Genomic DNA, 26,697 nt, shown 5'->3' on the forward strand with positions numbered 1-26,697 from the left:
CCCATATTTGCCTCATTGGCATTTCTTTTTTAATTCCTCATATGCATTGCCCTGGAGATGATTGGGTTCAGACTGGGGTAGGGCCAGAGGCAGCCCCAGAGACAAGTTTGCCCTTCCCACCACCAGCTGTCCTACTGTCTCAGCTCTCAGGAGCTAGGGACAAGCTCTGGCTTGAGTTCTGGACCGAGCTTCCCCTTGGAGGGAGAAGGAAGTGGGGAGAAAGGACCCTTCCCCCACTCAGCCCAGGCCCATGCACAGTGTAGACGGGAATTGGGAGAAAACCTGGGCTTGGGGTCTGTCTCTGCCTCCATGGAGCTGAGGGAGTTGCATGCATCCCCCCTCCCTGGGCTTCAGTTTTCTTATTCCAGTGCTCACCAAGGTCCGCACCACTCCCCCTCACACCCCCCCACCCCTGCCCAGTTTTGAAGTTTGCCATGTTAATCCAGCTCCTTGTAGCTCTCAGAGTAGGAAGTCAGGGCTGGGGGTGGGGGTGGGGGCCCTGGTGGCTAAAGGGCCTCCTTTTCAGAGGGCCTGACATCTCTGGGGGCCTCCAGGGAGGTGACCCCACCTCCTGCCCCTCTGTTAGTGAGTTATTTGAACACAGTAAGTCACAGCTGAGGAGACCCTAGCAGACCATCCCATGTAACCCCGCTGATGGGTGAGGAGCCAGAGGCCCCAGGAGAGGAAGGGCCTCGCAGCCTAGAGGCAGAGCCAGGACTGGAGCCCGTGACCCGAGGATCAATCCAGAGCCCGTCCCAGTCACCAAGAGATCCCAGGGTCCTTCTCGTAACTGGCCTTTGGTGGCCAGTTGCCTGGGAAAGTATGGAGTTGGCCAAAATATTTTTCCATCCTCTGCACTTTCACCTCAATAGGCAAGGAAGGTCTAGGAAGGAAGCAGAAGCACCAGCCGTGCCCTTCCTCTCCTCATCTGACCCTCCCCTCTCACATCGCCCCACGGGGAGCTCGTGAGAGCAACTGTGTGTTCAGAAGACGGCCTGGCCTGGATGGCACTCAAGGAAGAGCATAAGCTTGTCATGGGCACCGCAGCCTGGCCCCTTCCCTGCCCCAGGGTCAGGCCTGGGAGGTGCCCCCTGAGTGTGGGAAGGCAGGACAAGGAGGGCCGAGGCCCAGCTGTGAGGCAGTGTCACAGCCCAGCTCCCCGCCCAAACCCGGCTCGGTGGGGCTGGGGGGCAGGGTGTGCACGCGCACGTCTGTGTGTGAACCCACACCACCCGCACTTCTGTCCTCCTGCCTCTCATTCTCCCGGCCTTCTGCCCCGGCAAGAAGAAAGCAGAGGCCCCAGTCCAGAGCCTAAGGGAGAGGAGCTGGGTTCCCCGTAACCCAGGAGTGGGTGATGAAGGATGCTGGGGCGGCTTTGTATCTTAGGACCCGAGTCAGGCGCAAAACACATCCCCGGGACACAGGCGGTCAGGCTCAGGGCTCCTAATCTCGAGGTGCATCACAGGTGGGCCTGAGATCCCTGTGCTGGAATTGTAAGCAAGATTGTGTGGATATGGCCCACAGCCTCAGCATGGTCTCAGAGGGGTCTGTGATCCCCAAAAGGCCAGGCAGGAGTTCAGAGAAGCAGACACAGGAGATGCAGGTGGTTCTGCGGGCTGATGCTGGGAGGGAAGAAGGAAAAGCTTCTAGGTCGTGGGTGGAGGGGCAGGTAGGATGGCCCGATAGAACTTGGACCCTGGAGCCTGCTACAAACCCCGGCTCTGCCATTTATGAGCTGCCTGTCCTTGAACAAGTTACTTCCCCATCCTGAGCTTCAGTTTCTCTATCAGTGCAGTTAACACATGCTAGGCACTCGGGATGGTGCCTGACACACAGGAAGAGCCCCCCATGTGTCGTCACGATCTCATGGCCCTGCTGTTGGCTAGGACCACGCCAGCTGCACAGTTGGCACTGAAGGCATGGAATGACCTTCCCTTTCTGGGTTCAGTTCCTGCCAGTGTAAAGGGAGGTTGGTGTGGACTCCACGAGGTCCCTTTCAGTTGTGGGTTCATGGTGTGTTCATTCCCACATCCTCACCAATGAGGGGCTGTGAGTTTGCTGGGGAGAAGCCCCCATCTCCTGGGACTGGGTCTGAGGCTTGCCCTGAAGGACTGTTCCCAAGCCAGTACCAGCCAGCAGACCCTAACCCTGTGCAGCGCTCCCAGTCAGGCCCTGGCTGGCCCAGATCAGATCCAAACCAGAGGATCCAAACCAGAAGGGAGGAGGGTAGAAAGGCATGGACCTGCGCTGTTACTCAAGTGGTCCAAAGTGTGTGGGTGGGTAGAGGCAGGGATACAGGATGCTGATCAATCAGAACAAACTCAGTTATGCCGCATTAACCCTTTACTTGCTGGTGCAGACCTGGGAGAGGAGCTAAGAGAGCAAGAGCCACTCAAGGGGCAACAGCCATTTATTTCAATATTTTATCAACCACAGTGGGCACAGGTGTGTCAGTCCTGGGTGCCCACCGCTGTAATTCTGAGTATGCGGTAGATGAAAGGAGAAAATCAAATTCACCTCTAGTGACAGACAATCTCAAAACTGTTTCATCTGCATACATGGGTGCAGTAACCCTGGAAACAGTTTTATGCATCTCTGCAAACAGTTACGAGTGGACTCATTTGCTTTATACCTTTTCGTTGGTGGCGTTGTACTTTCTGTATTTGCCTGTGATGTCCGTGAATTGCTTTTGTAAGCAGAAAATAAATTAAAGCCGTATGCCCAACGGTCTGTATGCTCAGCCCTCCACATACAGGCCTTGGGGACACAGCAAAGAGAATGTAAGACTCAGTCTCTCCCATCTAGAATCTCAGGTCTGTGGCAAGGTTGAACAACCAGAAAAAAATTGACGATGGTGCAAGGGAGGTGGTTGTGCCAGGCAGTGCTGGGCAGAACTTGTGGGTGTGGGGACCAAGGTGTCAGGTGCTGTGAGGTCTAACGGGCCCCTGAAAACTCAGATCAGGATTTGGTGCCTCGTGAGTTGAGGCAGAACAGAGCCTCATGGAGGTATGAGATGCTATGACCCCAGTGATAGTACTGTCCCAACCGGGACCCAGGTCTCACAGATGGTAATGAACCTAGAATTTATGAGTCTGACTGTTTAGGTCTAAATCTGGGCTGTTGTATATGGTAGCCACTGACCACAAGTGGCTACTGAGCCCTTGAAATGTCACTGCTCAGAAGCCAGATGTGTGCTTGAAGTGTGACACACTAGACTTGGACAACTTAGCATGAAAGAAAGAATGTAAAACATCTCGGTCGTATGTTGGTTAAGTGTTGAAATGATCATCTCTGGACTAATTTTACCTATTTCTTATTCATGTTGCTACTAGAAATGATAGCTATACCTGAGGCTCCAATTGTATTTCTGTTGGACAGCAGGGGCCTAGGCTGTCTTGGAAAGCCAGAGCTCTCATCACAGTAAATAGAACCAGTCACAGAGAGGTTGTTTTGAGTCTCTTTCCCTTGTCAGAGAACAAAAGCCCAACCACAGGCTCCAGAAGGGAGTGTTTGGTTTCTGGCAGTTTCAGACCCACAAATAAAGCAGTCCACATGCCCTTCTCCCAAGGGTCACTGCTATTTGACCTTTGAGACAGTTCAGGTGTCACCTCTTCCAGGAAGCCTTCCTTGACCACCTCCTTGTGGCTAGGTCGGCTGCTCCTGCTCTGGCCTGTGTATTAACAGTCTCTTTACTGATTCATCCCCTATACTGGGCAGGGGGTTCCTTCAGCAATGCTGGGTCAGTCATCTCTGAATTCCAGCATCCTATGCAAGGCCCGGCATGGAGCAGGCAGCCCCTGGTGAGTGTAGAATAGGAATCCCATCGAGCTGGAGGTACCCACCACTGCATTGCTTCTGCACCCAAGTTCCCCATAACCCCGCCTCAGGTTTCAGCTCAAAGGAGCTGACACCCCTAATAGCAGCCTTCCTGTCATGAGCCATGCCTCCTCCCAGTAGCCGCCCTCAGTTGGCATCAGGAAGGAAGAGGATGGACAGAGGGTGAGGCTGATGACCACTCGGACCAGGGCAGGTGGGGCTGCCTCCTCTGTGGCAGCCCAGATGGCCCGCCCAGAGCAGACCCTCCGACCTCAGGGCAGAACGTACTCACCAGCGGAAGAAAGGTGAGCAGGGGCCGGACCCTTGGCCGAGCTTTCAGCGTGGCGGTTCCTGACTCACTCACGGTGTCAAACCGGTTGTCTCCATAATAGATCCCATCTAGAGGAGACAAGAGGGGGGAAGACCATGACTGGGGATCAAGGGCACGGGGGCCAACTGAGTTTAGTCTGCCCTGCAGTTCTCAGTAAGGAAAACCAAGCCCCTTGGTGGCCCCTGCTTGGCTCTGCCTGGCGCCTCTTCATGACAAGATCCTACAGATGGGCGTGCACTGGAAACAGCACTGCGAGGGACTCCAGGGGTCGTTTCTTGGGGTCTCCTGGGGCCTTCGGCCCCCAGCAGCCATCTGTCTCCTGATTCACCCACTGCAGGATTTGAGCCTTCACTCCCACAACAAGACCCTCCTCTGGGGGCGCTGAGAGCTTGGCCAAGGCCCCAGCTAAAGTTTATCTCTGAGAGAGGGAAGAAAACAAGCTGTTTTCTCTCGAGTGTTTGAATTTCTAATCTGAAACAGGCAGAGCAGATGAGGCCACCCAGTGGCTCCCCACCCACCTTCTGGACTCTGCTAACCTGAGATCTCTTTTATTCGTTTGTTTGTTTATTATTTATTTGGCTGTACCAGGTCTTAGTTGCAGCACGTGGGATCTAGTTCCCTGACCAGGAACTGAACCTGGGCCCCTTGCATTGGGACTGCAGAGTCTTAGCCACTGGACTACCAGGGAAGTCCTTAACCCAAGATTTCTTTAGCTCCAAAACCATCAATGATTGGGGGTCATGGCTCCATTTGAGGTGCCCTTGAGGGCATAGCAGAAAGAATAGGACAGTAGGGTCCACCTGATTTAATACAAATCCCAGCTCTGCCATGGACTTGCCATGTCGTATAACCAGTGTGGACCACAGTTTTCCCATCTGTACAATGGGAGCAATGATGGGGCCAGCAAATGTGGTTCTGTCCCCTGTAGAAAGATGATACAGAATATTTCTCTTCCTCTAGTTGCTGGACCTGTGCTCTGGGTTGTTTCTACAGGAGTGGGAGGGAGTGAGACGCTAGTCACATTTTCTCAACCAATCGCCCTCATTACTCTTAGCACACATTGATGGGAACTTGCCATCCTGTCCCAGATTCACACTGTTACCTCCGAGAGGCAGGAGTCACTGCGGACCTCCTACTACATGGGCCATGAGCAAGGAGGACTTTCTCCATTTATGGGACGTGGGGGACTTCCTCTTTAGCCAGAGAGGACAGAGGATAAAAGTCAAAATTCCAACGAACTAGTATCCTACTAACTGAAACACTGGATAAATGGTGATTACTTTTCCTCTTGTATGTGACTTTAGGAGGAAATTGCAAGAGTTTACAGATTCTGACATAGAGGGCCTTGAATATGACATGGAGGCTCCAGGGGGCACCCTAGAAATGGGACCCAGAATCCTTTGTGTGTTGCCCTACCAGGCAGAGAGTTGGCTGGCACATTCCAGATTCTCTATCTTTCTGAGGGACCAACACAGCAAGCTTTCCCCTCATCCCTGGAAATTCCAGTTCCCAGTACTGCCCTGTCCCATACACTCTGGGCAAACCCGATTTCCCAGTGTGGCTGCCAGGCTCCACACCTGGGCCTGGAGACCAAGATACCAGGGGGTGGGTGGGGAGGGAGAAGGAGCTTGTAAGAGTGTAGATTTGGCCCAATCAGAAACAAGAAAAGTAGAGATAACCACACCCCCAACAGCTAACACTAAAGCCCACCCAGTTCTCTCTGGCTCTAATGGCTCACCACCGTGTTGACACCAGGGTTTCCTGGGACATTCTCTAGACAGGGCTGTTTTGAAACCAAGGTCCTAGATCTGACCTGGCAGCCAGATCCATGGCTGCCTGGTCCCTCAGTAGGACAGGGGGTGGGGTGGGGACTAACCCAGGCATTCTCTCCTCCCTCTCACTATTTCATTTAAATCTGTACCAGTGTTGGGGTCAAGGGAGCATCCTCTCTGCAGTTGAGTTACCACAATATTAATAGTTACTGTTATTGTGTACCTAGGAGTTTTAGGGCTTCCCTGGTAGCTCAGCTGGTAAAGAATCCACCTGCAATGCAGAAGACCCCGGTTCAATTCCTGGGTAGGGAAGATCCCCTAGAGAAGGGATAGGCTAGCCACTCCAGTATTTCTGGGCTTCCTTGGTGACTCAAACAGTGAAGAATTTGCTTGCAATGAGGGAGACCTGGGTTTGATCCCTGTGTTGGGAAGATCCCCTGGAGGAGGGCATGGCAACCCACTCTAGTATTCTTGCCTGGAGAATCCCCATGGACAGAGGAGCCTGGCGAGCTACAGTCCATGGGGTTGCAAAGAGTCAGACATGACTGAGCTGACTAAGCACAGTTTTAGAAGCAAGCAACCTGGTAAGCTGATCACTATAATAGCAGTAATAATATAATACCAGGTAGAATTTATTGGACACTTGTAATGGGTCAGGCACACTTCTAAGCATCTTTCGTGCATGCTCAGTCACTCAGTTGTGTCTGACTGTTTTCAACATCATGGACTCCTCTGTCCAAGAATGCTGGAGTGGGTTGCCATTTCCTCCTCCAGGGGATCTTCCCAACCCAGGGATTGAACCTGCATCTCTTGTGTCTCCAGCAATGGCAGGAGGATTCTTTACCTCTGAGCCATGTGGAAAGCACACAGATTTCATGACTCAGCCCATCTTCTGAGGCACTGTTGTCTTAGTTGGTTTGTGATTGTTTTGAACTGGGGAACCCTTTCTAAGAATATGATTGTTCTCTGGAATACCTGTGGAAAGGGAGCAGCTCTGGTAGAGACAGGGGTGGAAGGCCCAGGTGGCTCCTTTCCACGGGAGCACCTCTTAGAAATACAAGTTGCTTTCCCAGTTCTAAGAGGTGTGGCTGGGTTTCAGGGAAGGAAATATGATGAGGAAAGCAGAGGCAAAGTGGTGTGATGTGTGAAAGACTCAGCTGGCCGTTGGCAGCTCTGAAGATGGAAGGGGCCACGAGCCAGGGAGTGCAGATAGAAGGTGGCAAAGGAGAGAAAACATTCTCTCCTAGAACCTCCAGAAAAGAATGAAGTGTTGTTGACACTTTAATTTTAGCCCAGTGAGATTAGACTTCTGATCTACAGAACTATGAGATATTAAATGTACGTTATTTCAAGGCGGAAAAGAAAAAAGAAAAAGAGGTGTGTCTAGAACCTGACACACTTTCCTGGCCCCTCATATCTGGGCTCAGTTCCCAGTTGGTCAAGTCACACCAGCAGGTGGGGTAAGTGTGACTGCTAACATAAGCTGGGATGCCTGAGAGTTCAAGGTCAGGGCTGGGGCTTTCTGAGCCTCAAGGTCAAGGTCCAAAATAAAGAGAAAGACAACAGAGTCAAACTTCAGGGATTTTCCTGCAGAAGTAAATGAACTCTGCTGGGATCAGTGTCAGGGACACTAGAATAACTTTCTGGGAAGCCCCCTCCTCAATGGAGGAGATAAAGGAGGGCCTCTTGAGGGAGATGAAGTCAGGAGATGAAGCTGGTGACAGAGAAGAGGCTGGACGACTCTACCCAATGAGGGCAGAGCCACCAGGAGGCGGGTGGCCCTTTGCTCCCTTGTTAGGGAGAACTCTAGAGTCTGGACCCTTGGGGCTGCCCTCTGTGCCGATGGGGAGACTGAGGTCCAGAATGGCTGGGGGGATGGGGCTGGCCCAAGGTCTCAGAGCAGCAGTGGTGCCAGGGCCCAAATGGAGTCCCCTCTTGCGGTGCTGGGCTCCAGGCACAAATAAGGGAGTGCCCTACATATGGCACGTGGCTTACTGCCTCTCCCCAGATAGGCTGACCTGGTTTTCTCGGTTTGGAGCAGGGTGTGTGTGTGTGTGTGTGTGTGTGTGTGTGTGTGTGTGTGTGTGTGTGTGTGTGTGTGTGTGTGTGTGTGTGTGTGTGTGTGTGTGTGTGTGTAGGGGGGACCCACCAGCTGTGTGTGTGTGTGTGTTGTGTGGAGGGGGGACCCACCAGCTCTGGGGGAGCTGAGGACTGGGTACCCATGGCTGCCTCACTTCCAGCCCTTCCTTTCTGCTGCTCCCCCAAAGGAGGAACCTCTCACTGGGCCTTCTTTCCTCACAGAGCTCAGTGTTGGAAGCCTGACAAAATACTCTTCATGACCCAGCCCCAAATCTGCCCATGGGTCTCCATGGAGGCTGAGGTCCGGGACAGTTATTTAGCTCCTTCCTCAAATCCTAGATAGGTCCAAACTAGAGAGGAAATGAATGATAAAAATGTGACTGTCTGGGACTTGCCTGGTGGCCCAGTGGCCAAGACTCCAGGCAACCAATGCAGGGGACCTGGGTTCGATCCCTGGTCTGGAAACTAGATCCCATATGCTGCATCTAAGAGTGTGCTGCAACTAAGACCTGGCACAGCCAAATAAAATAATAATTTTTTTTTTTTAATGTAACTGTGTGATACCTGATACACAGTATTATTAGCTAGGACCATTCTAAGCTCTCTTTACATCCCTCTTCACACACCTGTGTGGGAGGCACTCTTACTATCCTCATTTGCCAGATGAGGAAACTGAGGCTCAGAGAGGTTAAGTCCCCGGCCCAGGGTCCCACAGCTGGTGAGGAAAAGAGGCCAGGATTCAAGTCCAGGCAAACTGACTCTAGAATCCAATTCCCTTTGGCTACAGCCAGCAAGCACAGCAGGGAATTAACGCAGGGATTCGACATCCCTCTGCTCGATCTCCAGTGAGCCTGAAGAGTTGGTGAGGCCTGTAGGAGACAAATGCATCTGGGAATCAGATCTGAGGTCATGCTCCAGCTCCTCCTTGTAGCACTTGAGGACTCTGGGCACTTGCTCAGGCTGGGTTTCCCCACCGTCAAATGGGGATCCTTTGGGGAGAAGCCTCCCAAAATCAAGGGAGAGAAAAAAGCTAGCAGAGCTGAGAGGAAGGCTGAGGTGACAGTGCGGGGTCCCAAATTGCCAGGAGCCCCCAAATGACCCCATGAGCACTGGCCACGGGTCTCATCAAATTCCAGGTGACTGGGGCTTCCCTGGTGGCTCAGTGGTAAAGAATCTGCCTGCAAATGCAGGGGACAGGAGTTCGATCCCTGATCCGGGAAGATCCCACATGCCGTGGAGCAACTAAGCCTGTGCTCTAGAGCTGGGAAGCCGCAACTACTGAGCCCTCATACTGCAACTACTGAAGCCTGCGTGCCCTAGAGTCTGGGCTCCAGAACAAGAGAAGCCACCGCAATGAGAAACCCATGCACTGCAACTAGAGAAAAGTCAGCAACAAAGACCCAGCACAGCCAAAAATAAATAAATAAATATTATGTTTTTTAATAAAAAATTCCAGGTGCTTAAAAAGGGTGGAGTTTCTAGCTGGGAGAGTTTGTTACCTTGACCAGAGTAACCCAGAACCCCAAAACAGGCCCCAACCTCCACCCCACTGAGGTAGAGCATCTGATCCTTGTCACCTGGCTGGAGCCCCAGCCCTTCAGGGACGCAGCTAGGGGGCCCCATGTGAATGTAACCCACAAACGGCTGATGAGGCCCTTCCTTGCTAATTAATAGGGCCACATGACAGGAACCTGAAAAGGCTGGTCTGTCCCAGCAAGTCTCAGCAGGTCTGACCCAGGGTGCCAGAGAGAAGCCTTTGTCCAAGGGCAGAGGGGACACCGAAGGTGGAGCTGGGCTGGGCTGGGCTGGGAGAGCCACAGAATAGGGAAGGGGGGACCACTAGGGGGAGGAGCCTTGGGGTTGGGGACTGGAGGAGGAGGAGTGTAGTAAACAGGCACCCCCCCCACAACCCCACCCGCTTCCAGGCTAGGACACGCTCCCCAAAGTATGGCCTACAGCCCTGGTGAACTTCACCTGAGAACGTGCTGAAGTGCATCAGAATCTGATCTTAACAAGGTCCCTGGTGACGAGATGCACTAATTTTTGAGCTGCCTGGAGTCAGACTGACTGAGCCTCTGAGTGATTCCTCAATTGAGAAAACACAGTTTTTAGCATAGTGCCTGTTTCAGTAGATAAGCGCCTGCTAATGCAGGAGACTCAAGAGACATGGGCTCAATCCGTGGGTCAGGAAGATCCCCTGGAGAAGGAAATGGCAACCTACTCCAGTATTCTTGCCTGGAAAATCCCATGGACAGAAGAGCCTGGTGGGCTACAATCCATGAGGTCGAAAAAGAGTCAGACATGACTGAGCATCAGGGGGAAAAACAATAATGATGATGGTGGTATTATTATCATTAATTTATTGGCTGGAAGAGAAGGGGCACCCTGTAGCCTACAGTGGTCAAGGAAGGGCCTGACTTTCTAAGTTGAACTACAGGAACAAGAAGAGCTTATATAATGGGACAGCAGAGTGTGTGTGTGTGTGTGTGTGTGTGTGTGTGTGTGTGTGTGTGTGTGTGTGTGTGTGTGTGTGTGTGTGTGTGTGTGTGTGTGTGTGTGTGTGTGTGTGTGTGTGTGTGTGTGTGTGTGTGTGTGTGTGTGTGTGTGTGTGTGTGTGTGTGTGTGTGTGTGTGTGTGTGTGTGTGTGTGTGTGTGTGTGTGTGTGTGTGTGTGTGTGTGTGTGTGTGTGTGTGTGTGTACTGAGCTGCCAGCAAACCACAGCACACCTCTAGGGGACTGGAGTAAACAGAAATCTCCTTCACACCCCTGCCACATACAGGTCAGCTTTCCTTTCAGGAGGCTGGGCCAGCCTGTCCCGGGCCAGAAATATGTGCTCAGCACCTGGAGTTCATGGCTTTCTACCTGTTAGCCTGGCCTGAGACACAAGGTCCCCAGGAGCAGGACTAGTAGAACCTGCAGCCACCTTAGGGAGAACACCCAGGAGTTCTTGTGGATAAGGAACTGGCATAGGCCCTTTACATTTATGTAGAACTGCAGGAAGTCCTCAGTGGGGGAGAGAACGGCCCAGCTCTATCTGGGGAAGGATTCTCAAATTTTCCCATACAAAAGAATCACCTAGGGGACTTCCCTGGCAGTCCAGTGGCTAAGACTCTGTGCTCCCAATGCAGGGGGCCTGGCTTCGATCCCTGGTCAGGGAGCTAGATCCCACATGCTGCAACTAAGAGTTCATATGCCACAACTAAAAATCCTGCACAGCCAAATAAATAATTATAAAAAAAATCACCTGGGAGTTGGTGAAAAGTCCAGAACCTGGGTCTTAGCCCAGAGATTCTGACTTCCTATACCTCAGGTGGGCCCCCCAGGAATCTGTATCTTAAACAAGCATCCTAGGTGGTCGTGAGGAAGGTGATTTACATTTCGGAGGAAGTGCCCCCAGCAAGCAGGGCGTCCTATTGGTGGGTGGGGTGGAGTGACAGTAGATAAGGAAGCTTGGCTCAACTAATCCAAGAGCCAAGGGAGGAGTCCAGAGTCCTGGCAGCCTGGTCTCCGGCTGCAGCAAGTCCCTTATCGTGAGATTTGTAAAGATCCACATCTCTGTTTTCTCACGTACTTTAAAAACAATTGTGTGGCCTTTTAAGACCCTTTCGTGGGCCCAGCAGGGAGGCCTAGGCTTCATTAGGAATGCAATTGCATTAAGTGAAGCGCTTCTAATAGTTACTGGATAAATACCAGGGAAATCCTGTAAGGAAAAATTTACCCATCACCACACTCACATGACTGTTTGCATTTTACCTGGTGCACCCAGCCTACCCTTGTGCAAACAGATTTTTACATGACTGTAGCCAAAGAGCAAGTGCGTACTCCTTAATTCCCTTACATACTCCCCATTGATTTTCTTCCCCCTCCATCCTACCGGCTGTTCTCCAAGGGTATGGATACTGCCAGCATCTCAGAGAATGTCACAGATTCAGGGACCCTATGAAACTCTAATCCCAACCTCTTTGAGACCTCTTCACAGATCAGTTTCCTCTGGTCTACAGCAATGTTAGGAGGAGGAACTGAAGCAGGAAGTGCTCAGAGCTGGACATGCCCTGATAATAATAAACCATGCAGGAGTTGACAGATCCGTTTTGCAAAGGGCCAGCTAGTAAATATTTTTGGCTTTGTGAGCCACACTGTCTCTGCTGCAGTCATTCAGTTCTTCCCTTAGTAGCATGAAAGTAACCACCATTGATATGCAAATGATGGGTGTGACTGGCCGTGTTCTAATAAAACTTTATTTACAAAAACAGGCTATGGGACATAATTCGCCAATCCTTGTTTTAGTGTTTTTCCTTTCAACGCTCTTCAAAGCACTGCCATATACAAAATTCAAGCAATATTCTGTAAGGAGCCTGGACACCAGACTGCTGGACCCACTTAACAGAAGCAAAAAAAACGGAGGCCCAGAGAGTGGCTAGGCCCCCAATTATTGACAGAGGTGGACTCCAAAATAGGTCTGAGGTCTCCATCACATCCCAGAATCCTCAACATTAGTCCTTCCTGTCCCCAACTCCAACACATGTCCTGCTTAGCAGGAAGACTTCTGCTACACCCACTGGTGCCTGGGAAATACCCTGGAAACACTGGAGAGCCATTCTGCTGGCTGCACGTTGCTTCCCACCTCTCCACGTGGTGCAAGCAAGTTGACTCAGCTGGAGACCCAGCTGTGCCCTGGGGAACGGGAGGCTCCCTGGGCTCCAGCTCTGCTGGTGGAGGCAGTAGCAGGCTGGAGGTGACTGGGCACCATGCCTACATCTCTTTACTAACCCCACCAGCAATCTGTTCAGTGTAGGCAAAAATGTTGGGGAAGTTATCTATGGCAAAAATGTACAGAAGTGTGCAAGGAAGGCATTCCCCTTGGGGAAGCAGTGTGGGGGGGAGGTGTTCTCAGGTAGATGCCTCTCCATCCAAATTCCTCCTCGATTACCTTCCACTTTCACGGCTTCCCTGGTGGCTCAGACGGTAAAAAGTCCGCCTGCAATGCAGGAGACCCAGGGTTCGACCCCTGGGTCAGGAAGACCCCCTGGAGAAGGAAATGGCTACCCACTCCAGTAGTCTTGCCTGGAGAGTTCCAAGAGAAGTCTGGTGGACTATAGTCCACAGGGTCGCAATGAGTCAGACACCACTGAGTGACTTTTATTCATTCATACCTTCCACAAAGTCACCTCTGCAAGCTGGAGTGTGGTCTCTGGAGCCCCACAACCTGGGTTCAAATATTGGCTCTGCCTCATAAGGTAAATCTGGGGGCAATGAAAATGTTTTAAAACTGAATTGTGCTGACAATTACACAACTTGATGAGTCTATGAGAAAAAAAGAAAAAATCAGTGAACTGTACACTTAAGAAAATCCTGGCCCTGGCTTCCCTGGCTCAGTGGTGATTCGATCCCTGATCTGGGAAGATCCTACATGCGCAGAACAACTAAACCCGTGCACCAAAACTACTGAGCCTGTGCTCTAGAGCCTGGGAGCCGAAACTACCAAGCCCCACGCGCCTTAGAGCCATGCTCAGCAACAAGAGAAGCCACCACAGTAAGAAGCCCTCACACTGTCAACTAGAGAGTTAGTCCCCACTTGCCCCAAGCCTGTGCAGCAATGAATACCTAGCACAGCCATAAATAAATATTAAAAAACAGAAAAAAAGAAAATCCCAGCTCGATCATTTAAAGCGGTGTGCTCTTGGGCATGCTACTTAACCTCTCTGTGCCTCCATTTCCCCATCTGTCAAACAGGAATAACAGTCCCTACATCACAGGCTAGATGAGGATTAAACATGTCAACAACAGGAGGACTTTAGAATGGTACCTTGCACCTAGGAAGGGGTCAATAAATGTTTGGGGTTCAGGTGAGGAGAGGTGTTTAGGCCTTACAGAGTTGTACTTGGCAGGACACATGTATTTGCTCAGTTCCTAAACCCTGCCTCCAAACTGCCCTGGCCCTCCTACCTTTGCTCCTGCTGTTTGCTCTGGAAATGCTGGGTGCCCTTCTCTCAGCTCACATGCTAGTTCCAATCAGAGGTCACTTCTCTGTTCCTTTTGCACTTACTCTTTCATAGCAAAGGCTCAGAAACGGCTAAACAGCATTTGGTCACCTCTGTTCACCAGCCAGCCAGAGATCCTTGGGTCAGAGAGAGGCGATGTCTCATTTGCCCTCTCCTGTCCGGCTGTCTTGTGTCCTGATCCTGATAAGCTGGGGGCTAAACTGAATCCAAGAGCAGGGGCTGAGGCTGTGACATCCTCTGGGGGTCCCCACACTGTGGCCATAAAGGTCAAAGCAGTGACGGGGGACCCTCCTTGGGCCCGGAACCTCAGATCAGACCCAAGAAGTGAATTCCTGGCCCCACCCGACTAGATTCCCCCTCAGTTATAGAAGGTACAAATTGCAGAAAGATGCAGTGATAAGATGACCCACAGGCAGAGCCCAAAGGCAGGGCAGGTACGATGTTTTCAAATACCTGCAGACACATCAACCTGACTCAGGGGCCAAGGGCGGCTGGCACTCAGGAGCAGCTTCATTCATAGGCACCCAAGGTTGACCTGACAAGGGCCTGTGACCCCAGTAAGAGACTGGATGACTGGCACAGCCTGCTATCCTGCTGGCAGCAGTGGCTCTGGGCCTCCTCAGGGTAGAGGTGGGTGTGTGGGCACCCAGATAGCAGCTCCTTCTCAGCCTGAGACGCCGGGTCAGGCGAGGCCCGGCTGGGAACTGGGAGTGGGGGAACGTTGGAAGCGAAAGAGTAGGGGTTGAAGGGACCACCCCCAAGTCCTCAGATCCAGGCAAGGCTTCGGTCTCAACAGAATTGATGGGGGAAGGGTGAGGGAGGGCACCGCAAACCCCGGGAAACCTTTCTGGCAACAATAAAGCAAACATAACTTCCTCCGAGGAGGGAAAACAAACACCTCGGGAGAGGGACAAGGATCAGATGCAGCCTTCCCCTCAAAGATCTCTGACCTTGCGGTGGGGAGGGGCCCCTCCTTCCCTTTCCCAGAGACCTCCCTTTGCCGAAGGCTCCTGCCCCGCCAGCGCACAGGTTCAAACGCGTTTTTTCCCCTCCGCGCTGGCGCGTCTCCCGCCCTCGCGGCCGCGTATCACCCAGAGCCCGGGGAGAGGGCCGCCCTCGGGGTGGGGGGCCACGCGGAGGCCACCGCGCCCTCCCGCTCCCGGGCGCACTCACCGAAGCCCCGGGCCCCCTCCTCCGGGGCCTCCTGGGTGAAGATCCAGGGGGGGTTGGTGGCGTAGAGGGAGGTGGCGGGCGGGTTGGCATGCTTCTTGCCGAAGAGTTTGCTGAAAGTGCCCTGCACCGTCGGGTTCTTTTTCATGCTGCCGTCGGCCGCGGGGGCGCCGGGGGAGGACTGGCCCTCCCTCGCCTGCCCTGCTCGGGACTGGACTCCGCACCGTCTCCCCGGGGGCCTCTAACAGGCCATGCCCCGCGCCGTCCTCCCCGCCCGCGCACCGGGCGACAGGTGCTGGGGGCGCCGCCGCTCGCCGAGAAATGTGAGCTACCTGGACAGGTAAGAGGCTGCCGCTGCGCCGCTGCGCCCCGGCCCCGCCCCCCGGCCGCCGCCGCCGCCGCCCCGCCGCCCGACTCCCCCGGCTGCATTCCTGCCGCCTCCTTCCACAACTGGCCATTGTTGGCGGGTCCCGGTGGGCCGGGGAACCTCGCCCAGCCCACGCCCAGCGCGAAGACGACCCACCCCTTCCCGCGGTCGCCTCGCGGGCCTCCTCCTTCGCCCCCTCCCCGCGAGGAAGGGAGGGGGCGGGCCAGGTCCCTGCTTCCAAGGCGGAGCGCGGCCAGGACAGTCCGGAACTTGAGAAACAACTCATGCGTCCAGCACTGGGGCGGCGGCTGGCCGCAGCGCGCACGCCGATGGCTCCTAGAGGCCCTGGAAGAGTGGGCCGGGAATCATCCAGGCCTGTGATGAAATGCCCACAGGAAAAAAAGGGAAAAGCGATAAATAAAAGCAATAAACTAGTGTACCAATCTGATGACTAGGGTGGAAAATATCCTCGTTGACAAGCTCCAAAGAGAATGCAGGATGACTAAATCTTGACGCGTTTTTTTTTTTACATCAAATTCTTTTTTTTTTCTGTGAAGTTGTGAATATATATATATATTAATTGAAATACAGTTGAATCACAACATTGTATTATTTTCAGGTGTACAACATAGTGATTTAATATTTTTATAGATTATATACCATTTAAAGTTATAAAATATCGGCTTTATTCCCTGTGCTGTACAATAGGTCCTGTAGCTTATTTATTTTATCAATAGTAGTTTGTGCCTCTTAATTCTCTACCCCTATTTTGTCCTTCTCTCCTCCCTTCTCCACTGTCCTCCTCCTAACTATTAATAATTTTGTTCTCTATGTCTGTGGGTCTGTTACTGTTTTGTTACATTCATTCACTTTATTTTCTAGATTCCACAAATAAGTGATAGCACTTAGTATTTGCTTTCTCTGTCTGACTTTATAAGCATAATACTCTCTAGGTCCTTCTATGTTGTGGCAAATGGTAAGTTTTCATTCTTTTTATGGCTGAGTGGTGGCTCAGTGGTGAAGAATTTGCCTACAATGCAGAAGACACAGGTTCAATCCCTGAGTCAGGGAAGATCCCCTAGAGAAGGAAATGGTAACCGGCTCCAGTATCCTTGCCTGGAAAAATCCCATGGACAGAGGAGCCTGATGGGTGACAGTCCATGGGGTCACAAAAGAGTCAGACACGACTAAGCAACTAACCAACAACGAAAGTATCCATTGTGTGTGTAATGTATACATACTTATTTGTATACTTATAAATAAAATATCTTCTTTATCCATTCATCAGTCGATAGACACTTAGGCTGTCTCCGTATCTTGCCTATTGTAAATAATGCTTCTGTGAACATTGGGGTGCCTATATCTTTGGAACTGGTGTTCTCATTTTTTTCAGATATATACTTAGGAGTGGAATTGCTGGGTCATATAGTAGTTTTATTGTTATTTTTTTGAGGACCTTCCATACTGTTTTCCATAGTGGCTTCACCAGTTTACATTCTCACCAACAGTGTCCAAGGGTTCCCTTTCATCCTCTAAGTGAATGTAATTTTTAAAAACTTCCAGTGGGACAAGCCCACCGAGGTTCAGTTCATTCTCCAGGGAGACAAGCTATGCACCTTTAAGGTGCTTGAGGTACTGTTCTAGCTCAGCCAGGGGGTGGCCGTCCACCAGGGGGGTCCCATCAGATGAGGACCTGGGACACTACATAGAAGATTCAGAGAGTCAGGCCACAGGGTTAGATTTTAATGCTTTCTGGTCACCAGGGGTGGAAGGCTAGTGTGTGTGTGTGTGTGTGTGTGTGTGTGTTGGGGGGCGGTAATTGAGTCACAGAGTCGAAGTGCTTCCCCCGAGCTACCCCATCAGAACCCCCGGCTGCATTTCCCCTCTTTCTCCCAGACAGTTGGAATGGCACCCCTCTTTTACCACAGACCTTTCCCCTCCAACTTTTCATTTTGAAAAAATTGAAACAGTAAAATGACCACCTGCGTGCACACACACACTTCATTTTCATTTTGCTGACAGTTCATAGGTGTAGGTATGGCACGTCTCCCAACCCTGACCACTACTTCAGTATCCATTGCCTAAGATTAAGGACATTCTCCTTAATGACCACAATGCAGTTATCACACACCAGAAATTTAACATCGATCGATACACTATTAATATCTAAAATATACTCCTCATTAAAAATTTCCCAATTATCCCCCAAGATGTCATTTTAGTTTTTGATTTTTTTCCAACCCACAATTCAATCAGGATTCACGCATGGTGGGACTTCGCTGGTGGTCCTGTGGCTAAGACTTCCTGCTCCCGGTGCAGGGGGCCCAGGGTCAATTCCTGGTCAGGGAACTTAATCCCGCAAGCTGCAACTAAGAGTTTGCATGCCACAACTAAAAGGTCCCACATTCCGAAACGAAGATCCCTCATGCTGCAACTAAAACCTTGCACAGCCAAATAAATATATATATATATTTTTTAAAGATTAACTCATTGCATTTGCTGGCCATACTCCTTTAATCTCATAATTTAGGACAATCCTCTGCTTTTGTTTTTCATGACAGTGGCATTCTTGAAAAGTCCACTCCAGTGTCAAGGGACAGGATGAGAGGGACCCTCAGGGCTTGTGGCTGGGAGGTCATCATTTTCCCACCAAGAGGGGAGGGATTGAGGAACAAATTGGGGGACAGAGCATCTTTAAAGACACTGTGTTCCCCAGATGTTTTTGATTGGTGACACATCTGTGGTCACCCTTGTCCTACCCCACCCACTCCCAGGGCACTGGAACCAGTTCCTGTTCAGAGTATTTGTGGCGGCTTCCCAGTTGCCTGTGATGAAGGTTTGAGGTAACTGGAGCTAGAAGAGAATTATAGAAGTCTTATTTCTACCTTTCAGGGTCTTGGGGTCTCATCAGGGAACTGGGTTAACATGATTCAAGGTGGCAGACCATGATGACTGAGTACAGAACAGTGACTGCTGCCAGTGATACATACACAGCAGGAATTCAGAGGAGGGGAGAATAGCATGGGCTTCCTGGAAAGGTCCAGGAAGGCTTCTTGGAAGAACTGAGGCTTGAGCTGGCCTCTGAAGGATGACAAGGATGTTGACAGAGACAGGAAGGGCATCCACACATACCCACAGGATCGGCCCCTCCACTACCTACCTCTACATCATGGCTCCTCCCACTGTCCACACCGGAAGGGCACAAGGGGACTCCTGATGCCGCATCATGCCCTGGACATCATCACAACCCAGTCAAGTGCTCTAGACACTCAGGCATGAGATAGGGGCTTCCTTCTTGGAGACCTCCCACCTTGGGTAGCTCCTGGGCTCTTACACCCTGAACCATCCCCAGGAGAGTCACCATCCAGCAACTCCATGCACAACTTCCACCATATAAATATCTTGTTTTTAAATATTTATTTGGCTTCAGCAGATCTTAGTTGTGACATGTGGAATCTCATTCCCTGACCAGGGGTTGAACCTGAGCCCTCTGCATTGGGAGCTCAGAGTCTTAGCCATTGAACCACCAGGGAAGTTCCTATAAATAATCTTGAGAATGTCTGTGTGCCCAGCTCTGGACTATGAAGGATCCAGAGAAATCAGAGACATGGTTCCTGAGTTCAAGTTGCTTTAGTCTATTTGGGGAGACAGTGAGAGACACTGTGGAGAGGTGAAGGGTGGGGAGGTAAGTGAAGAGGGGGAGACTAACAATGGGATTAACAGAGATTCAGAGAAGGAGAAAACAGGGTGGGCTGGAGGATCTGAGGAGGGCAGGCAGGAAGAGTGAAGACCTCTGCAAGGGCTCAGGGTCGTGGAACTAGGAACCTGGAGATGGAAGAGAGGTCACAGCGAGGTCAACCAGGGTGTGACGGGCTTAAAAAGGCAGAAACAACCCAGATTGTCCAGTTAAAGATGACTGGTTAAATAAATGATGGCATAATCACACAATGGATTAATCATGCAACTCTGAAAATGAATGAGTCAGCCGACTGTGTCCAGTTTTCTACCAGATAAACTGATAAACTGTTGACAAAACCATGTGTGTGTGTGTGTGTGTGTGTGTGTGTGTGTGTGTGTTTTACCATTTGGGGCAGGATATGTATAATCTTATTTGCTTGTATTGGCACAGAGACACTAAGGAAAGATAACCTAAGAAACTAGTAAAAGTGGTTACTAGGGGGACATGGTGGGAACTGGGCAGAGAGTGGGAGGGAGAATTCTCACTGAATACTGTTTTACACTTTCTAATTTTCAAACCATGGGAAATACATTTGCTGTTAAAAAATTTAAAAATAACTCGGCAGGAGAGTTTAGTCTAGAAGCACCGTGGGGCTTCTCTGGTGGCTCGGTGGTAAAGATTCTGCCCACAAAGCAGACGACTCAGGTTCGATCCCTGGGTTGGAAAGATCCCCTAGAGAAGGAAATGGCAACCCACTCCAGTATTCTTGCCTGGGAAATCCCACGGACAGAGGGGCCAGGCAGGCTACAGTCCATGGGGTCACAAAAGAGTCAGGCATGACTTAGTAACTGAACAACAACAAATGGACCCACCACAAACCAGCCTCTGCATCACCTGGGATCTTACTAGAAATATAGGATCTCTGGCTCCATTCCAGATGTTGAGCAACCTCTCGAGACGTCCATTTGTTCATCTGTAAAGTAAGCTGTTAATTTACAATCATTATGAGATTCAGTGAGCTGTTGCATTAAGGTACCCGTAGCAGAAGATCTGCAATATATTTTTTTTTGAGAGTGTAATTTAAGCAGTTTTTTTTTTTAATTCTATTGCAGTATAGTTGATTTAAAATGTTGTTAGTTTCTGCTGTACTGAAAAATGAGTCAGTTATATAACAAGACTCCCAGGTAATTCAGGAGCATGTTATGGTTTGAGAAGTTCAGGCCTAGAGTTGGTGGTTACTAGGTGACGGAGCAGGCAAGGGTAACTGGTGGTAACAGCTGTTTGTAAGGATCTTTAGCAGCTGGATGAAAGACCAGAAGGAGAAAGAGTAGGCTGAGGGACTATGGGAGGCTGTGTAATTGATCAGTTAATTGCTTAATCATTTGGTTAATTGACACAAGCAGGACACATGTGCTGGTGGTAGAAAAAGAAAAAGTTGTTAGTTTGTGGGACACTTCTTAGGAAGAAGGGAAGGGTGTGGTAAACTGCTTGCATATAGGGAAATAAAAACAACTCTGAGCTCCATTCCTCATCTGCAACATGGGAGTAATAACAGGACCCTCTCTGAGAGTCATTAGGAAGATTAAATAAGATAATAGATGTGAAGTGCCAGCACAGGACCTGGCACCCAGGGGCCACTCCTCAAGTGTTTGCTCATTTCTTCCCCTTCTGGTCCCTTTGCCTTAGGGGTTAGCCTTGGTTGGGGGTGGAGGAAAGGGGGGAACCTTCTGGAACATCCAGAAGGGCTTGAGGCTGCAGAGTAGACAGCAGGGCTCTCCCTGCCCTCTACCCCCATTTCACCCAGATTCCTTTTCCATGTTGGTGCGTGGAGAGGTGGGGGGCTGTTTCTGGCAACTTTGGAGGCTGGGTTCCCTGGGGCAGGCTCAGGGCTTGATTCTCTGTCCAGCTGAGCCCCCTGTTGTAGCCCCACTTTATCTAATGATGACATCTCACACCTGGTCCCCCAGGAAAAGAAACAGCCAAATAACAGGCTCCCTTCCAAACAGCCAAAAGCCCAATCCTGTAATTAAATCTTGGCTTGGCAGTTACTTAGTCACCTCCAAGAGCCGACTTTCCTGGCCTGTTCTGGAATGTGGGGTTGGATGGGGGCCCAGCAGGTGCAGTCTCCCCAGAGACCCAGCCGGGCCTTTGTCAAAGTGGTGGTCTCCCCTAAGGGCAGGTGGAGAGATGCTGAGAGGCACCTCATCCCCACCCCAGGTCTCTGTGGTGAGCTCTGCAAGGGCAAAAGTTGAAACTCCCATCATGCCAATTCCCATATCCACTGAGCTGTGGACCACCTCATCCCACCGCGTGCTCCAGGTTGGAGATGCCTTCTACCAGACCAGCTCCTGACACTGTTCCCTTCAGCCTGTAGGGTGGAGTGGGCTTCAGTCTCCACCTACCCCCTCTCCCAACCCCGGCCTTCCTCTGGGCTGGGCAGGTGCCAGGAAATGTGGTCAGGCTAAGAGGAAGCCTGGCTAACATGGACTCCTACATCCTCAGAAGGTGGTCAAGGTCATTGCCTGGTGCCTGAAAGTATGAGGATCCAAGATCCAGCCCTGAGTGGGGAGTGGTGTGTTTGAGGGTGCTGGGGAGAGACGCATTTCCCTTTGTAACCGTGGGCTCTGTGGGTGGGACCATGGCAGAATGGGAAAGATCCTTGCTGGGGAATAGATTTGAATCCTGACTCTGTTGTTTAGCAAGGGTGTGACCTTGGCTGAGATACCACCTCTCTGAGCCTCAGTTTGTTCATCTGTAAAACAAGGGCTATTAATGTAGGTGGTTATGAGATTCAACGAGATAGAGAGTTAAAATACCCAGCAGAGAGTCTGACTCATGGTGGGTACTTGGTACCTGCGTGCTCTCACCCCGGTTCCCTGCCTTGACTTTGGGCATGGACATGCTGAACAGAACAACAGACAGAACAGAGGCCCTGAGAGGCTGCACGAGAGCAGTACCCATTCAACAAAGAACCTCAAGAAGGAAAATTCCACGGGGGCCCAGGAGATGGGGTGGGGTAGGTGTTTACAAGGTTAGGCTCAAAAGCCTGGCAAAAATATTCCATTGTAAAACATCCCACCATCTGAAATCATGTGTGTATATTAAAAAGAGGGAGATTGTTTAGACAAAAACAAAAACCCAAATCTCATGTAGATTGTAACTATAGGTAGATAAGGTGTACTTGTGAATGAACAGCCAGGGGTTCTCAGGAACCAAGACCGTGGAGCTGACTGGGAGTGTGGGGGTAGCTGGGGCAGGGAGCAAGCGGGGAATGCTAGGATGACAGGTGGGGCTTTTACTTTTCAGTAGTGTGCTCTGTTGGTAGATCATTTAACTTAAAATTCTACAAATAATAAAGAATATTATTTATTTTTTAATATTGGCCGTAAGGGTTCTTCATAATGGTAAGAGAGCTTTCTCTAGTTGTGGCTCACAGGTGCTGTAGTTGTGGTACGAGTTTAGATGCCCCACAACATGTGGGATCTTAGTTCCCCGACCAGGGATTGAACCTGCATTGGAAGGCAGATTTTTTTTTTTTTTTAACCACTGGACCACCAGAGAAGTCCCAAAGAACATAATTTAGCATGGAATGTATTTTTCCTTTTTTAAAAAAAGAACACTGGGTGGGGGCCAGCATGGAGATGTGGATTTCAGTGCCACTAACCTCCTGTGAGACCATGCGGGCTTCCTGAGGCTCAGTCTCTCCATCTGTAAAGTGGGATGCTCATGCTCAGCCCCTTAGTCATGTCCGACTCTGTGACCCCATGGACTGTAGCCCGCCAGTCCACGGGATTATCCCAACAAAAATACTGCAGTGGGTTGCCATGCCCTTCTCCAGGGGATCTTCTTGATCCAGGGATCGAAACTGCTTCTCCTGTGGCCCCTGTATTGGCAGGCAGATTCTTTACCGCTGAGTCACCTGGGAAGCCCTGGGAAGTCACATGGCGCGCTTCAACACTCCGGTGTAGTTTCTCATTTGATTAATGTGTTCGTCCGCTGGCAGAGCGGAGGCAGAACAGCAGACGAGGATCTCTGGTGCCTCCTGTGCAGGGGGCGCCCCCGGGGAAAGAGAGGTGAGCACTGGATGCAGGGAGTATTTCCCCAGGGCGTGGCCGTCTCCTCTGCACCAGCTCTGTGCTCAGGTTCTAGCCTTCAGGATCAGTCCCTACCCTCTAGGAATCAGCGGAGCCCTGCACACTTTTCATGGGTTCTGAAGACCAGCACTTGAATGGGGACTTTGAGCCCTGGGTGTGTTTCCATGCAACCTCTCCTGGGTCCATCTTGTCTCTCCCTCTCTTCCTGAGACCTGAAAGTAATAGCAGCTGCATCTACCATTCACTGAGCATCTTTGCTATGTGAGGCACAGGACCGAGTGGACTATGTGCATTAACCCAATACCATCTTTAAAATTTTTTTTTTCATTTATTTTTTGGCCACACCACATGGCACATGGGAGCTTAGTTTCCTGACCAGGGATCAAACCTCTGCAGTGGAAGTGTGGAGTCCTCCTAACCACTGGACCACCAGGGAAGTCCCAGCCCCCTACCAGCAAGTCAGCTCTACAAAGGAAGAGGACAATACATCCATTTTGTGGATGGAGGAAAAAAGACTTCAAATGACATCTATTGTTGTTTAGTCGCTAAGTCGTGTCCAGCTCTTTTATGACCCCATGGACTGTAGCTCGCCAGGCTCCTCTGTCCATGGAATTCTCCAGACAAGAATGTTGGAGTGGGTTGCCATTTCCTTCTCCAGGAGATCTTCCCTGACCCAAGGATCGAACTCGAGTCTCCTACATCGGCAGGCAGATTCTTGACCAGTGGGTCTTCAGGGAAGCCCCAAATGACATCTGCTCATACCCTGTGACCAGTCAGTTCTCTCTTAGGAGTAGGCCCCAAAGAAGCCTTCACCCTGGTCCATAAGGGCATGGGGATGTGATGTCACTGCTGTGCTGTTTGTGGAGAAGGGGAGTTGGAGCCGCCTGGGAGGAGAGGCATACAGAGCCTTTTGGAAGCAAGGAATGAGGCTCATGCAGCAACACTGATGGATCTTAAAAACAGAAGGCAGAGATCAAAGTAAACAACAGAATGAGATCTAGAACACACAAAACCACTTATGTAAATGAACACTACCTGCACACAAAACAACAAGATGTATTTGGAAAACACATTTGAACAAGAAGATACTTATTAAGAACATTAGAATAGCTGCCTCTGGTGGGTGTGGGTGGAGAGTGTGGTTGGAGACTGGAGATAAAGAGGGAAAATTAATATAACAAGAGAGGAGGCCTTCATGGACCAATGGTGATAAGGCACCCTGATGTGAGCTGTAGGAATAGCTCAGTCGTTTGTACTTGAAGTCCAACAAAGGAAACTCAAGTAAGGATCAGAGAGGTTAAGTAATTTGTCCAAATCACACAGCAGACAAGGAGGAGTAGAAAGACGATGTTCGAATAAGTAGGCTACTTGAAGCCAGACGGTAGCAGGACCCTGAAAGCTACATGTCTGCACCGTAACAGCAAAGAGAGCAGGAGGGACAGAGGGACAGAGGACAGGTGTGTGTGGCAAGGGGTGGGGATGTTCTTGGGCTCCACAAGTCAGCCCGGCGTGTCACCAGCTCTCCCCATCCTTCCCAAACACCCACTGAGTGCCGTGGGGGACAGATCAGCCTCCTTACCTTCCAGTAATTATGATGAGGAATAAAATGAGCTCATGCTGGGGGTGTGGTAGAGAAGTCAGAAAGGGTGGGCTTCCAGGAGGCAGGACTGATTCAGTGCTGTCTGGGGCTTAGAAACAATAACAACAATATAACTCAGCACCAACCATGCAGCAGGCCCTCCTCCCCACCCTCTTCCAAGCAGGATACCATCTGCAGAGCCTTGGAGATCCCAGATCAGAGGCTCCACCAGGCCTGCCCTTCCTCCCCCCTCCTTCCTGCCTGCCTCCCCTCCTGGTCCCTCCCATCCTCTCCAGAAATTAGGGGTCATTACCATTAGGATGTGAGATCTGAGCACAGCTTACAACTCATTAACACCCCAACTCCCAGTCTGCCTGGGGGCCCCAAAGTCTACGCCATACTCAACAGGCAGTTCTGACAGTGCCAGAAGGAAACAGTTCTGGGCCCAGCCCTGGCCAGTGGGCCAAGGGCAGGAAGTCACCAGCTGTTCTGCCTCCCTCACCCTGGGCCTCCTCCTTCCCTCCCTCACTGACCCAGGGAGAAGCACAGGGCAGTCTGACATGGGGCATTTCTGACACGTTCCTGGAAGTCTGATGTTGGGGAGATGGGACCTGAAGGAGGTGTGTCGGGGGGAGACATCTGGTTTTGAAGATGGCAAGAGAGCAGCCCATTCAGCCACCTACCCCTCAATACAGTTACCCACTCACACATAATAATAGCCAGTTTTATTTATTTTGTTATTTTTTGGTCACATCGTGTGTAATGTGGATCTTAGATCCTCAACCAGGGATCGAACTCATGCCCCCTACATTGGAAGCCCAGAGTTTTAACCACTGGACCAGGGAAGTCCAAAAATAGCTACTATTTATTGAGTGCTTCCTCTGTGCCAGGCACTGCTTTGCCCTACTCTGTTATTAGTAGTTAGGGACCTTTAGTCCAACCATTTTACAGATGAGTAAACAGAAGTACAGAGAGATCAGTTATTTATACTTGCCCAAGGTCACACAACTAGTAAAATGGTAGAGCCAGGATTCAAGCTCATAAAGTCTGGCTTTGAGCCTGAAGTCCCATCCTCTATACAAAACCCACCGTTTATCCACATGGACCATCTTCCCATCCACTCACCTGTGGCCACCCCACCTAACCACCTGTCTATTCACTCATCCATCCATCCCTTCATCTTCTAACCCCTTGTTTTTGAAGTGGTTTAGGAAAGGGAACAGCAAATACAAAGACTTAGAAGGGAGAGAGCAGGGCATGTTAAGAAAGTAGCTGCTACACAGAGTGAGGGAAAAGATAGCAAGAGATGAGACTAAGAAGGTGACCAGGGCTCAAATCGATAGGGTCTGCTCATCCACTGTCTATCCACCTACCCACATCCATCCACCTCCCTCTCTTGCTCTCCTACTCCTCTGTCCATCCATGTGTCTATCCATGAGTTCATGTGTCCATCCATCCATCTATCCATCCATCCAGCTATACATTCATCCATCTATCCATCCATCCATCCGTTCATCCATCATCCTTCATTCCTATACTTGAGAAGGCAGATAGAGAGGAAGAAAGAGAATAGAGAGTTAGCCAGTTACATTTCTTCCATGCCAGTGATTTCTTGTGACCTTTTGGGGGGCTGGGGGAACATTAGGACTCCCCAAGTTACCTGAATAAACAGAATGATTTCCTCCACTCTCCACTCACCCCACTACCCATAGCTCACCAGTCCTGGGCACCATGGGAAGAAGGAATTGCAGAGTGACTAGGTATTAAGGTTGGAAACACCATCTAGACCTTGAAACTTCTGTCCCCAG

General features: G+C 50.7%; 1 protein-coding gene across 5 annotated transcripts in view; it reads right to left on the reverse strand.

Annotated features, from left to right (window-relative positions):
- Positions 1 to 26,689, reverse strand: part of C8H6orf132 (chromosome 8 C6orf132 homolog) — a 45,295-nt gene extending 18,606 nt beyond the window's left edge. Inside the window, exons 1-3 of one of the 5 annotated variants that reach the window (XM_081518596.1) lie at positions 26,607 to 26,689; positions 24,890 to 24,998; positions 4,109 to 4,215 (exon numbers count right to left, since the gene is read on the reverse strand). Coding sequence is in view for 1 of the 5 variants with exons in the window: in XM_081518595.1 (XP_081374721.1) it covers positions 4,109 to 4,215; positions 15,174 to 15,318 (252 nt within the window). In the remaining 4 variants the exon portion in view is untranslated. Of the gene's footprint in view, positions 1 to 4,108; positions 4,216 to 15,173; positions 15,404 to 23,618; positions 24,263 to 24,889; positions 24,999 to 26,549 lie in introns of those variants that run through there. The other 4 variants (XM_081518597.1, XR_014061816.1, XR_014061815.1 and 1 more) reach the window with 4 other exon arrangements.
- Positions 26,690 to 26,697: the final 8 nt, after the last annotated feature.

Source organism: Giraffa tippelskirchi, chromosome 8 (assembly GCF_054371585.1).
Source record: "Giraffa tippelskirchi isolate mGirTip1 chromosome 8, T2T-mGirTip1v1.2.pri, whole genome shotgun sequence".
In the NCBI taxonomy this organism is placed as follows: domain Eukaryota; kingdom Metazoa; phylum Chordata; class Mammalia; order Artiodactyla; family Giraffidae; genus Giraffa; species Giraffa tippelskirchi.